The sequence below is a fragment of the Salvelinus alpinus genome, chromosome 1 (assembly GCF_045679555.1).
Source record: "Salvelinus alpinus chromosome 1, SLU_Salpinus.1, whole genome shotgun sequence".
Lineage (NCBI taxonomy): Eukaryota > Metazoa > Chordata > Actinopteri > Salmoniformes > Salmonidae > Salvelinus > Salvelinus alpinus.
In genome coordinates, this window is record NC_092086.1 from 31,860,793 (window position 1) to 31,874,445 (window position 13,653).

The following is a 13,653-nucleotide window of genomic DNA, read 5'->3' on the forward strand; positions in this document are numbered from 1 at the left end:
AAATATTCTGGACCCTCAGAATTTCCGGCACCAGTGAGCTCTGGACAGACACAGCTGTAGGCTATTTGTACAAGGAATAAGACGTAATCAGGTAGGCCTATTTTATGACAAATAATGTGTCCGCTCCACAATGAGAACTGTAAAAGACTAATAATAATATATTGAATACATTAACAGAAATTATGGTCACCAAACAAACATTGTAGATTAGAAATTCTGGGAATTAACGGTAAATGTACTACTGGTGTGACATCCCCGCGGCCTCCGCAATAGATTAGTCCACTGAGACAGGCGTCAATCAAGACATGTCATAAAAAAATTGTTTGCAACTGCTGGACTTAACAATTCGACGACCAATAGCCTATCGACCAATTAATCGACCAGTCGACTAAATGGGGTCAGCCCTAATATACTGTACATGCATCCTCAGTTACCTTTTGGGGTTATTTTGAGAGGGATATTTTTGATGAAGTCATCTGCAAAGTCCACCATCTGCCTCAGTGCTCTCAATAGCAGCACATCCATGTCTTCATTCAAGTCAATTTCCTCATGGTAGTTCTTCACAGGCAGGATGCAGTTCACTGGTACTCCCAGTTTGGCACTGCACTGCTCCATCTGCAATGAAAGAATACAGTTGGAATGCAATGGAATGAGCTGTAGCTGTCATGGATCCCCCCGGTACTGCTGCTCATTCTGTTCACCAGTTCCGGAGGTCGACGTCACCGGCCTTCTAGGCTTCACTGAACTGGTTCATTACCACCAACCCCAGACTGTCTAATTACGCACACCTGTTTCCTATTTCCCCCTGATTAGTAATTGTATATATGTGCCCTCTGTTCACCATTGTCTTGTTGGTTATTGTTCCCATGTCCGTTGGTTGTGTGAGTAACTATGTGTTGGTTCAGCTTTGTGCTGCGTGTTTTGTGCTGCGTGTATTACGGGTCTCGTCCCATGTCGTTCTACGAGGTTTACCCTCGCTCTTTTGTTTGGGTACATCCCAGTGTTTGTATACGTGTTTGTTTTGGGTATATTAAAAAAAATACATATGTATTCCTGCACCTGTCTCCAAATCCTTTATACCAGCGTGACAGTAGCCTATCTATATGTGTGTGTCTATGGCTGATTGTCTTATAATAAAGAATTCTAGTGTAGAAGCATTTTTTTTTTTGCTCACCTTCTCCTTTATGTACTTGCTCAGATAGATGTTCTTCACGTCTTTCCTTACTGATGGACAGGCTTCATCCACTCTGGTGAGAAAAACCATTTGGGGAATCCCTGCCAGAGCAAACTGATTTAATCCAGCAGTCCTTTTTCTTTCCAGGCAATGCAATGATGTTCATACTCAGACATAGTACACCTATCATACTATTAGTTTGTATAGCCAACAAGTACTACTAAACAACATTTTGCCCTCTTACCCATATCGGCGGCAGCTAGTCTGATGTCCCTCATCTTCTGGATTACACTTTCTCTCAAGAAAGCCATTTTATCAGCTGGCATGACACTGACTAGACAGTGAACTCTGTCTTCTGAACTGGGGATCTTTATGTAGCCAGGATCCTCTTCTGATAATGGTGACATGGGATTAAACTAGCCAAGGATGAGGAATAAAAATGTGTTTTAATCAATACTGACTGAAACAGAGATTCCTTGGTGATATTGTGTTTTACTTTATTCACGTTACCTTGTGGCCCTCTTTTACATGGCCCTTTAGGGCGTTGATGATGTCATCCTTATGCACACCTTTGCCACTGCTTTCCTCCAGACCCATGACATCATTGAAGACGATGGGGTAGTAGATTCCATGTTTCCCTGTTTCAATTTTGTGGGTTTGGTACTGTAAAATAGGATGTGGCATTTCTCATGAATTATACACAGAATGCAGATTTGAAAGCATTGCAATTTGAGTTTGCAGTAATAATTCAGAATAGTTCACAGGCATTTGTGGTAATATGTTGTGGTTTCAATAAATGGGTTTCATATAACACTTGGTAAATAACTTACTTTTATGGTGAAGCTTTCACCTGCAATAGCACTGTCAGCTAGTGCGATGCTGGTAATGTGACCCTGAAAGACACTGTTGATGAAGTTGATAAGGCTGGACTTGCCCGCTCCGACTGGTCCATGGAGCAAGACTCGGATACTCTTAATATCAGGGTTTCCAGGAACATAGTCTTTCAATTTCTGCAGTATTACCTCTTTCTGACTGTCATAGGGGAGTAGAGAACAAGTTTAGAGGTAGACTCAGCGATATGACATGACACAGCAGGCAGATTCCTGCTTACAGAAATCAACAGCATGTGCCAAGACTGCCACATAAATTGGGAAGGCATAATTTGTGAAGAGCCAGAAGCGGCTGTTTTGGTTGGTTTGCAATCTGTTGTTTTATTGTTGTTACTGTATGTCTGTAAGCAGGAAGTCGCCCCATTTGTATGATGCTGTCATATCACCGAGTGTACCTTTTAAACAAATAGACGCACTTGGAATGATGCCATTTAGTTAAATGTTAGGTTTAGATGGGAGGTGAACAGTGTACACAGTATTTTCAAACGTACCCCCAGGGTGTGATCCTCCATTCCTTTTCAAAAACTGTTAAACAAACATATGTTGATATAAATGCAATATACTATGATATACTACTATGATCTTGGATCATACACACACAAAACAAATTCTAAATAGTACCAAACAGGGGTTATTTTGCTTATAACCATTGCAGAACCCTTTTTGAAGGTTATATAAAGAAGCTACATAGCACCAACAAAGGGTTCTGCTATGGTTACAACTCTTTTGGAAGAGGTTTTATGCTTATTTATAGAACTTTTATGGTGAAAGGTTATTTATAGAACCATTCTCAATCTGCAATGTTCTTTGTAGATCCATTTGATCCATGGTTATACAGGGTTTTTATTCTTTCAGTGTGGGTAGTGTCATGACGTTGGCCTGGGGGTAGGTTTATGACAGTCATAAATACCTCTCCCCCCCCCCCCGTTCCTCTCCCTACTCTACTGATGTGACATTAGAAAGCCCCTTTGGTTAACATAGAGATTCTGGGAACATCAGAAGTTGGGGGGAAATGAACTATATTCTGGTAATCCGACCAACTGAACATATGCGGTGGTACTTAAGGTATATTATGTCAGTTCGGTTGCCCTCTGATACATTCTCATCAATGATAGAATGACATAAACTCTACTGTGGAAAGTCTAAACATCAGAGGTATCGGATTCACATGGAATTGTTGTTTAATTCAAATGTTTGAATATGAAATTATTTGTGAAGAGATGAAATGTAATTTTAGCTTCCAAATGAGAGATTTGGGTTTTCATAAGTTTGGGCCTCTGCTCAACCAGTGGCCCGCCCCTGTGAAGAGACATGGGTTATAAACTTTTCAGACACACCCCTCTCCCTCCACTATATAAGCCATTGACGAAAATATAACTTTCTGTTCCGAGGATATGAGGGTGACGATCCCATGTCAGAATGGTTCAGATAAAACTACAGGACGAAGCCAACATCAGCATGAGCTTTGGTTGCGACTGGTATGAACTTTGAAATCTTATTCACTACAGAAGTGATACCTTCTAGCCGTTGAGTTAGCAACAGTTGCTACAAATGCAGGTTAGGAAGGACAGTCAGAGTATCCCGTCTACTACACAACGACGTTACTACAACGTATCCAGTGACCACCAGAGACATTCTTCAAAGGACCGAGGACTCGGTTTGGCAACACGGTCTTCCATCTACCACCAACCTACTGAAGCGCAGCACAGAGTAAATATTTATTGCATTTTCCTTTTCCAAATGGGCGGTAATTTAGAATGCATAAGATACTGTATTTACGATAGCACAGCTTCGCCTCTGTTCCAGTCTCCCGCTCTTTCACTAAAACCCAGCCCCCTTTCCTTTGTGTAACAAGCTGTCACATCTGTTCCGCCCGCTAGGGACATTTTCCTATGACGGCAATTTGTAATCAAGTTATGATTTAATTGTGTATGTGTGATTCTGTGTGATTAGTTAGGTATTTAGTAAATAAATAATTAAACCCAATTTTGTATTGCTGATTCAACTTGTTAGCCAGGGTTCGTGAAGATAACCAAGAATTTACAACTTTCAGATGAGACTGAAGTAAGATGACGATTAATGTTGACTGCTATTGATGTAAAATATTGCTAAATCTTTAAGAGTTTATTCGGAAGATAACAGCTCTATAAATATTATTTCGTGGTGCCCGACTCTCTAGTTAATTACATTTACATGATTAGTTCAATCAGGTAATATTAATTACGGAGAAAGTATTTTATAGAATGGCGTGTCATAACACTTAATCCAACCTACCAAAGACACGACAGTAGTTAACTTTGTTAAGGGGCACTTTTGCCCTAGTAACCTTCACGGTCGTTTCTTTGTTTCTTGTTTTGTTGGCGACATTTCATCAAATAAAGGAAAATGTACGCTGACCACGCTGCGCTTTGGTCCTGTCATTTCCACGACGACGAATGTGACACTCTTAGTAAAAGTACTTATCGTCATCTCGCAATCTGTGGATTCTAATCGATTAGATAGATTCAAATTGTATGTTAAATATCACAGAATAGTTGAAAGATATATGGTGCATAGAAATCCGAAGAGGGTGGATGGCAGAGATAGGTGGGATGGGATGAGGGAAGCTGAGGGTTGGGATGTGGAATTGGAGACAAGTGTGAGTGGAGTTGCTGGGCTTCACTTCACAGTTCTTCATTGTAAAGGGTTTAAACACTGTTTCCCATGCTTGTGCAATGAACCATAAACAATTAATGAACATGAACCTGTGGAACGGTCGTTAAGACACTAACAGCTTACAGACGGTAGGCAATTAAGGTCACAGTTGTGAAAACTTAGGACACTAAAGAGGCCTTTCTACTGACTCTGAAAAACACCAAAAGAAAGATGCCCAGGGTCCCTGCTCATCTGCGTGAACGTGCCTGAGGCATGCTGCAAGGAGGCATGAGGACTGCAGATGTGGCCAGGGCAATAAATTGCAATGTCCGTACTGTGAGACGCCAAAGACAGCGCTACAAGGAGACAGGACGGATAGCTGATCCTCCTCGCAGTGGCAGACCACGTGTAACAACACCTGCACAGGATCAGGACATCCGAACATCACACCTGTGGGACAAGTACAGGATGGCAACCACAACTGCCCGACTTACACCAGGAACACACAATCCCTCCATCAGTGCTCAGACTGTCCGCAATAGGCTGAGAGAGGCTGGACTGAGGGCTTGTAGGCCTGTTGTAAGGCAGGTCCTCACCAGACATCACCGGCAACAACGTTGCCTATGGGCACAAACCCACTGTCGCTGGACCAGACAGGACTGGAAAAAAGTGCTCTTCACTGACGAGTCGTGTTTTTTTTCTCACTAGGGGTGATGGTCAGATTCGGGTTTATCGTTGAAGGAATGAGCATTACACCGGGGCCTGTACTCTGGAGCGGGATCGATTTGGAGGTGGGGGGTCCGTCATGGTCTGGGGCTGTGTGTCACAGCATCATCAAACTGAGCTTGTTGTCATTGCAGGCAATCTCAACGCTGTGCGTTACAGGGAAGACATCCTCCTCCCTCATGTGGTACCCTTCCTGCAGGCTCATCCTGACATGACCCTCCAGCATGACAATGCCACCAGCCATACTGCTCGTTCTGTGCGTGATTTCCTGCAAGACAGGAATGTCAGTGTTCTGCCATGGCCAGCGAAGAGCCCGGATCTCAATCCCATTGAGCAAGTCTGGGACCTGTTGGGTTGGAGGGTGGGGGCTAGGGCCATTCCCCCTAGAAATGTCCGGGAACTTGCAGGTGCCTTGGTGGAAGAGTGGGGTAACATCTCACAGCAAGAACTGGCAAATCCGGTGCAGTCCATGAAGAGGAGATGCACTGCAGTACTTAATGCAGCTGGTGGCCACACCAGATACTGACTGTGACTTTTGATTTTGACCCACCCCCTTTGTTCAGGGACACATTATTCCATTTCTGTTAGTCACATGTCTGTGGAACTTGTTCATTTTATGTCTCAGTTGTTGAATCTTGTTATGTTCATACAAATATTTCCACATGTTAAGTTTGCTGAAAATAAACGCAGTTGACAGTGAGAGGATGTTTACTTTTTTGCTGAGTTTATAATTCAGAGAATCATAGATGACTCCGTCTTTAGTAAAACGTTTCTGCAAACTATTTTTGGAGATTCAGGAAGAATTTGGTGAATTTTTCTCCATTTGCCATCCAGTTTGCTTTATTTTTGTAATAGATTACATTAGATCTTTCTTGAATAAGTTCCTCCAGTTCTTTTAGTTTTTTCTCTAACTTATATTGTATCTCTGTAGTATCGTTTTTATTGCTATCTACCTGTACTATTAGTTAATGTATTTCCCTTGTTAGTCTTGTCTCCTTAGACAGAAACTGCTTTCGTATTATTGATGAAAATTGAATTGAATGACCTCTGAAGGTACATTTAAAGGTATACCAAACAATAATGGATTTTCTGAACCTACAGTACCAGTCAAACGTTGACACACCTACTCATTCAAAAAAAAAAAAAAAAATTTAAACTATTTTCTACATTGTAGAATAATAGTCAAGACATCAAAACTATGAAATAACACATATGGAATCATGTAGTAACCAAAAATGTGTTAAACAAATCCAAATCTATTTTCAAATACAGATTCTTCAAAGTAGCCACCCATTGCCTTGATGACAGCTTTGCACAATCTTGGCATTCTCTCAACCAGCTTCATGAGGTAGTCACCTGGAATGCATTTCAATTAACAGGTGTATCTTGTTCAAAGAGGTGTATCTTGTTTAATTTGGAATTTCTTTCCTTCTTAATGCGTTTGAGACAATCAGTTGTGTTGTGACAAGGTAGGGTGGTATAGAGAAGATAGTAAAAATAGTACAAATAAAGAAAAACCCTGGAATGAGTAGGTGAACCAAACTTTTGACTGCTATTGTATATTGTACTGGAAAAATTCTGTTATAAATTATTTTGGCTTAGTTAAAAATAAATTGTCCTCCAGTAAACTTTCAGTAAATTTCCAATATCCTTGTCCACGTGAAAATTCTATGAGAGTTATGTGAAGGCCAATTAGATAATGATCCGATCACATTCTGTCTACTATTAAAACTTTTTTAACCTTTGATGCAAGAGAGAAAAAGACACGAAAGTAGTCAAGACGACTAGCTTGATTAAGTCTCCTTCATGTATACCTCACTAGTCTCCGAATATCCACTATTTCTAATGTGTCCATACTATTTGTGATTTCCTTAAGGGCACGGTGATGATAGTTTATAGAGTGATTTCCCTTACGGTTCATTCAGGTACTTAACACTGTGTTATGGTTTCCCACAATAGTGATTTGATCGTTTGTTGCCTGTAAGTTCAATAAATTGGTATAAATATTTTCAAAGAAGTATGGATCATCCTGATTTGGACGATATAGATTAATGAGCCAAACCTTTTTTCATCCACAACCATTCTCAATTGACACAAGGTTATGCAACTCTTTCACAAGACACTGTCACTGGCCATGGTCATATAATATGTAATGGCAAAACACAACAAATTAGGTACACACAACACTCCCAGTTGCACAGAAAGAGCTGTGAGCACACTGTTAGGATTTGTGTTTATTGCACTATAACCCAATGCTATATCACATGTGATATAATATTAGCAACTGTTAGCCTGGGCGTCTGTGTGTGTGTGCTGAAAGTAACATTGTGCTCCAGATAGTGTGCTGAGAAGCTGTGGTTAACCTTGTGCAAGAACAGTATGCTTTCTATGCAGGTGCAAATAGCTCAGACAATGTTACAGAACTGTCTGGCCCCAGTCTCTAGGGTGTGAGAGCGTAATCTACACAGCAACAGCGCCGGACACCAAGGAGCACCAAGAGGCTGGGACTAGCCTGAGCGCCGGCGATAGGCTGAGCAAAGTTTAAACCATGCTCAGCCTCTACTGTGATAGGCCAACAGACGGGTTGGAACTACGTCTGTCACCGTATAAGAACAGCTGTTTACTTACATCCTGCCAGTTCTCTGTTCTATCCTGCGAGGTGATACAGAGAACCCGTATATACGAAAATTGCATTTACCATTTATCGCTTGAGTTTAATAAAAATACTTAAAGTATATTCGGTGACTCTGAATCACATTTTGTCCTGATACCAGATTGAATTGACGCAAATCCCTTATAACACCACACCCCAAAATATTTGAATAAGCTACCTCCCCTACATTTTAATTATCACTAAAAGAGCAAAGAACCCTTTTGTGAACTGCAAAAAAACATTGAAGAGCTCCAAGGGTTCTTTGAGTCATTATGATTCCACATAGAACCATCAACCTTCACATCACACTTTTGTGTGCGTGTATAGTTCGTCCTGATGTGTTATGAAAAAGTTTCTGTGAATTTGATGGTTTATATTTTTTGTACTTCTATAAGTAAATGGTCCTGTAGTGGGCTAATGAAGAGGTTGGCATAAAATCATGTGCCGAGCTGCTATGATGCACCAGACACATAGGACGTGAACTGAGTTCAACCAATACAGGAACAGAGACAGCATACTGTACATTACAGTAGGACGGTACAGAGTGAATGTGCCTTTGTTTCTGATTAACTACAACTTACCTGCAGTAGGCATAGGTGGTGTAGTTGATTTAAACAGCCACATCCCTTTAAAGACAAAGTCCAATGGAATTACTGTACATAAAACTGACTACCCACACACACACACACCGATTAGTCTCCTACTTTTACTTACACTTCTGTCTTGTCTGCCACAACTTCTGTAAACAGGTGTGACTCTAACTAACCCTGACTGTATCACAGACTCAGACCTGGGGTCAAATATATACTGTCCAATACTTCAAATATTTCAGGGGCACTTTATTTAGCTACCCTGATGAAGGTCGACCAAGACTGAAACAATAGTTAAAAGATCCATTAATTTGTTGGAATCAAGATTACCTGTGTGCTGGAGTTTGTATTATTTTTATTAGTGCATTTTATGTAGCTGATATTTTTTACCCAGGTCTGCTCAGACTATGTGAGTGTTGTGTGCAAAATGCATCTTAATCACTTTTTTTTTTTTTTTTACTGAAAGTGCGCTACGGTTATCTTAAAAATATTACTGCCGATGCACAATTTTCTGGGACCATATCAACATTGGACAAATTAAGATAACACTAAAAGATCCCTAAATATCCCTTTAAAATAAGAAACACTGTATCAAAATAAGTAACTATATAATGTATGCCTAATTTGTAAACATAACATCAATGATACAATTATTATAATATAAAATAAACAAATTGACAAAAAATGGTCTATACCTGTTATCCAAAGAATAAGATTTCTCAAGTATTCAATGATGTCCCAAATAAGTGTCATGGTTATATTGACACTACTTTTCACACCCCTCTGATAATATTTTAGTTTCGTTTTTTTGTGTCTGCGTCATGCATGTCCATCTTTATTTATACTGTGCGCTTCTGGTAAATCACATGACTTCTTTAAACCAATGAATGAAGGTGCTTGAGGAAAAATGCTCAACTGGAAAAACAGGAAAAAGATTACATCCAGGCTGAGCTAATAAATCACATGACTTCTTCAGACCTCACACTCCTCAGTTAGATGTGTAACTCTGTGTTGTTGTTTGTGTCGCACTGCTTTGCTTTATCTTGGCCAGGTCGCAGTTGTAAATGAGAATTTGTTCTCAACTGGCCTACCAGGTTAAAAAAAGGTGAAATAAAATAAATAAAAATGATGAGTTTATTATTTTAATCAGCTGTGTAGTGCTCCAGTACTGAGTTTGGGAAACCCTGTTCTCAGTGGTGATTTTAGCATGTAAATCGTGGTGGGGCAAACTCCCAAAGAATGTTTTAGATGTGTGCAAGCAAAGCCACTACACAACACAACATTAAACAATACATTAATTGCACTATAACGGTGACAAACAGTGCCCACAAACTGTTAGGGCCTACATAAAGCTGTCCCAACAGCAGAGCTTTCTTTTCAGCACCATGGAGTAAATCCTTACCACAGCTACACCTGGCTATCAACGGAGTCTTGTCTGGCAACGAAACAGATATTCAACCTCATTTACTGCATTTTTAAGAAATATAGTGGATATGGCTGACTTGCTTAAACTAATGTGGTTTCTACTTAAAATTGCGATGTACAAACTATGGCATAAGGGAATGACGAGCGGATAAGAGGCAATACGTAATTTCAATTAAGACATTAATGAGCAAGCTAAGACTTTTGAAATGTAGAGGACAGAATTCAGAACATGGGCTGTTCTTACAGTATTCTCCCTGAACTATAGGATAAATAAATAAAGGGGGTATATAAGCAGACAATGAAAGCTCTTTTGCCCTGCCGTGTACACTAGCATGTGGTGCCGTGCATTGAAACACCGCTTCCCATTTATTTTCAATGGAAGAAAAGCCTTGGGAAGCGGAGAGCGGGGGACTGTTGGGTGGCATAAACGTGGCGTGGGAGGATGTAAAAAAGTTAAAAATTTCCCAACTTTATGCAAATCCTCTGCGACGACCACTGGGCTATGACCAATCATATCGAGTGGTTCTCATGACTAATTTGACGGTATGCGACCCTGTGCTGGAGATATTCTTCAGCAAAGATGGCTGACAAAAATACTAGGATGGAAGCAAATGTAAGTAATTAAAACGAATCATGCAAAAAAATGTACAGTTGAGAGGAATATGTTAGTTAATGTAGAGACAAAGTTAATTTACGAAAATCACTATTTAGCAAGCTAGCTGACTAGCTAACGTTAACCAGCTAGCTAACATTAGCATCCTAGCCAGCTAGCTAACGTTATTATCCTAGCCACCTAGCTAGAATTCATAACATAACATACGTTTTGCAGATTTTGTAACATATTGTAAATTTAGCAAATTCATAACATATTGTATGATTTGCAAATTCGTAACATATAATACAAATTGTTATTCCTAACATATCATACAAAATGGGTGATGGACATCCACAAATTAATACATACCATACGAAACGTAACATACATTCTAAATTGAGTGTCTTGGATTTACTTGCTTAATAATACAAGTACTGTGTACATTGTAGGGCACTGCCTGTAAACTCCCTCCATCGGCGAGTGTGCAGAGCAGCCCCCAAACAACTTGTCTTGAGGCTACCCCACATACCTTATGGAATACGGGGTCCTCGATTTGCTGTATCAAGATGAAACAGCAAGGAGGACGAGAAGTGAAAGTAGGGAGAGGAGGAAAAGGAGATTCAAGACCATTGGCTCGAGGTACTCTTCCTCCCTCAGCGCACATCAGCACGCAATGACAAATACATGGCCTGCACCCATGGGGGGTGGCAGTGCCAAGAGGGACTGGTTCAATGGGAGGAAAGTATGAACAGCACTGATCTCCCTGGGAAGATGGAGTGCTTCACCGCCTCCATATTCCAAAAGGTATACGTGTCTGTGGCATGTTCAGTACGGGCGTTGAATGTAACGTCTCTACTGTTGGCTTACCAGGTCGATTTGTTACAAGAGATGAGCATTCTCTAAGTCAAAGGTACAGCCAACCAGGACCAATGGGACAAGATCTGCGTCATTGCAGATCTCAACTTCCGAGCCTCCAGAGGCTGTGGGTGCACCATGAGTCTTATGGCGCGCGGGGGAGAGAGCGGTGTGGTTCAACTTGTCCAACCTCTCGTACAAAGAATAGGCAGATTTCCTTGATGCTCCTATAGTGCCGAATTAACCATGCAGCAGAAGTACAAACTCTGCAAGAATGAAGGTGAAGCCTTCAACTTCTGCTTGCCCTGTAGACCTGGGTACTGTGGTAACCCGGTCTCCCCTTCCACGAGCCAGGGCTTCAGGGTTTAACGTAACTCAAAACCCACAGAAATGCAGCAGGCAGCTAACCCACAGTTCGGCTCTCCTAACAGAGGCTAACAGTAGGGGAAGCGGTCTTTCGCTGCTACCGCATCAGGGTCCTGCACCCTGAATCCCTTGGGGGAAAGAAGGGCTTCTGAGGAGCATCCAACAGTTCACTCCTTGTCCTTGTCCTAAAACCCTGCCGCTCATATAGAGCAGCTAATCTCTATGCATCCGCTCACAGGGAAGATGGGAGGGGCCTCACCCCCTGTGCCATAACTCTCTCATTGGCGCTTTCACAAGCAAGAGAGGCAGGAAGACAAATTGCCCAGTGTTTTAACACTGTGCTTTGTAATACAAAAGTTTGTTGCATCCAGGCGCCTTGCCTAGGGTACAGAGCAAAAATATGACACTGGTGTGTGAGAGTCATCAGACTTGTGGGCGACTCACCGCAAGAGTAGGGAACTGGCAGTCCAGCCCTGGGTCTTGTCCACAGTCATAAAGGGGTACAGACTGCAGTTCTCTATGAAGCCACCCATTTTCAACAGAGTTTTGGTTTCAATAGCAAATGGCGACTCAGACTGCATACTAGAGCAGACAATTTCCTCTCTACTAATCAAAGGGGCAGAGTAATATCAGTGGCTTTGAGCCATCTATGTCACATCTGCGCCCACTACGCCCTCTGGTGTTCATCCGGTATTGTCTTAACCTGCAGTTGTGATTGTGTGGTTGGAGACAGGTGTGCTGGAGTCAGAGCAGATCCCTACCAGCTGCAAATCGTCCCATAAATCAAGACCTCTACATATACTCATTCCTGCCACCTCCACATACTCATTCCTGCCACCTCCACTCTGCCAGATCGTAATCTCTGCTCAGTCAGTTATCATTCTAGCCTTTTGTCTATTCTCAAGATCCTGTTGTGCTGCTTTGCTCGTTTTCCTGCCTTACACCATTTGTGTCCTCTCCTTGCAGTTACCGCTCTGTCTCTGGCTCCTGTCTCCTGTTCCACATCTCACCACCAACCACCTTGCTCTGTATATCACTCACCACCATCACCTTCGATTCCCCTCAGGACCTGTTCTACTCAGCCAACTCCAACCTCACTCCACCCTCCTGGTTTTTCTGAGCTACCCCGGTTCTGCACTCCCCATTTCTCTGTGATCAATAAACCTTTTTGTGCATTCATCCCGGCTTCCTCTTCTGAGTCCGCTCTTATGTTCCCCCCCTTCGCTCATTGTAACAATCTAGGCTTATACTCCCGGTACTTCCTGGTTCCCTTTTGGACATACGGGTCCTCAACAGCTTCTTGAGGAAGTTCACGTTCCATATGCTTACTATCAATGTGCTGTCTTGCTCTATTTGTCAAGGCAACTGGTTCACCAGTCGACCTCAGGATGCTTATTTTCACATAAATATTCTGCCTGCTCACAGGAAGCTTCTCAGGTTCGCCATTGAAGACACAGCCTACGAATACCTTGCTGTTCCCTTCGGGCTAGCCCTATCTTCCCGTACGTTCAGCAAGTGTGTGGAGGCTATAGCACCCAAGCAAGCGGTATGAGACACGGCTTCCCTTGTAACCCACCTCAAAGAGTTATGGTTCAAGATCAACCAGAAAAAGAGCTCTTTGATGCCCACACATAAAATAGAATACTGGGATCTCTCTCTTATCGGGCTACGCTATCGGACAGCCACATCATGTTGTTCCAACAGTGCCTCTCCCTGTTCAACCATATCCCTAACCTTAACCGTTA

At 41.8% G+C, this 13,653-nt stretch overlaps 1 protein-coding gene and 1 long non-coding RNA gene across 2 annotated transcripts; one reads left to right on the top strand and one right to left on the bottom strand.

Annotated features, from left to right (window-relative positions):
* Nucleotides 1–302: 302 nt before the first annotated feature.
* Nucleotides 303–9,519, bottom strand: LOC139573411 (interferon-induced protein 44-like). The gene is made up of 8 exons (XM_071396822.1): nucleotides 9,363–9,519; nucleotides 8,659–8,703; nucleotides 2,556–2,589; nucleotides 2,005–2,206; nucleotides 1,685–1,837; nucleotides 1,419–1,590; nucleotides 1,175–1,275; nucleotides 303–615 (listed from the first exon to the last, which is right to left on the bottom strand). The coding sequence occupies exons 1-8, from the start codon at nucleotides 9,418–9,420 to the stop codon at nucleotides 427–429; spliced, it is 954 nt and encodes a 317-aa protein (XP_071252923.1). The 5' UTR covers nucleotides 9,421–9,519; the 3' UTR covers nucleotides 303–426.
* Nucleotides 9,520–12,033: 2,514 nt separating this feature from the next.
* On the top strand, nucleotides 12,034–13,087 carry LOC139573417 (uncharacterized). The gene is made up of 2 exons (XR_011674593.1): nucleotides 12,034–12,777; nucleotides 12,875–13,087. It is a non-coding gene; the product is annotated as an uncharacterized lncRNA (long non-coding RNA).
* The last annotated feature ends 566 nt before the right edge of the window (nucleotides 13,088–13,653 follow it).

What these genes read in the sequence shown, in the direction of transcription:
- LOC139573411 (XM_071396822.1), bottom strand. Translation starts at nt 9,420, where the DNA reads ATGACACTTATTTGGGACATCATTGAATACTTGAGAAATCTTATTCTT. An exon ending in TGGAGGATCACACCCTGGGG is followed by an intron (nt 2,207 to 2,555) that starts GTACGTTTGAAA and finishes CCCCTATGACAG; the next exon opens with TCAGAAAGAGGTAATACTGC. An exon ending in ATGTAAAAGAGGGCCACAAG is followed by an intron (nt 1,591 to 1,684) that starts GTAACGTGAATA and finishes ATCCTTGGCTAG; the next exon opens with TTTAATCCCATGTCACCATT.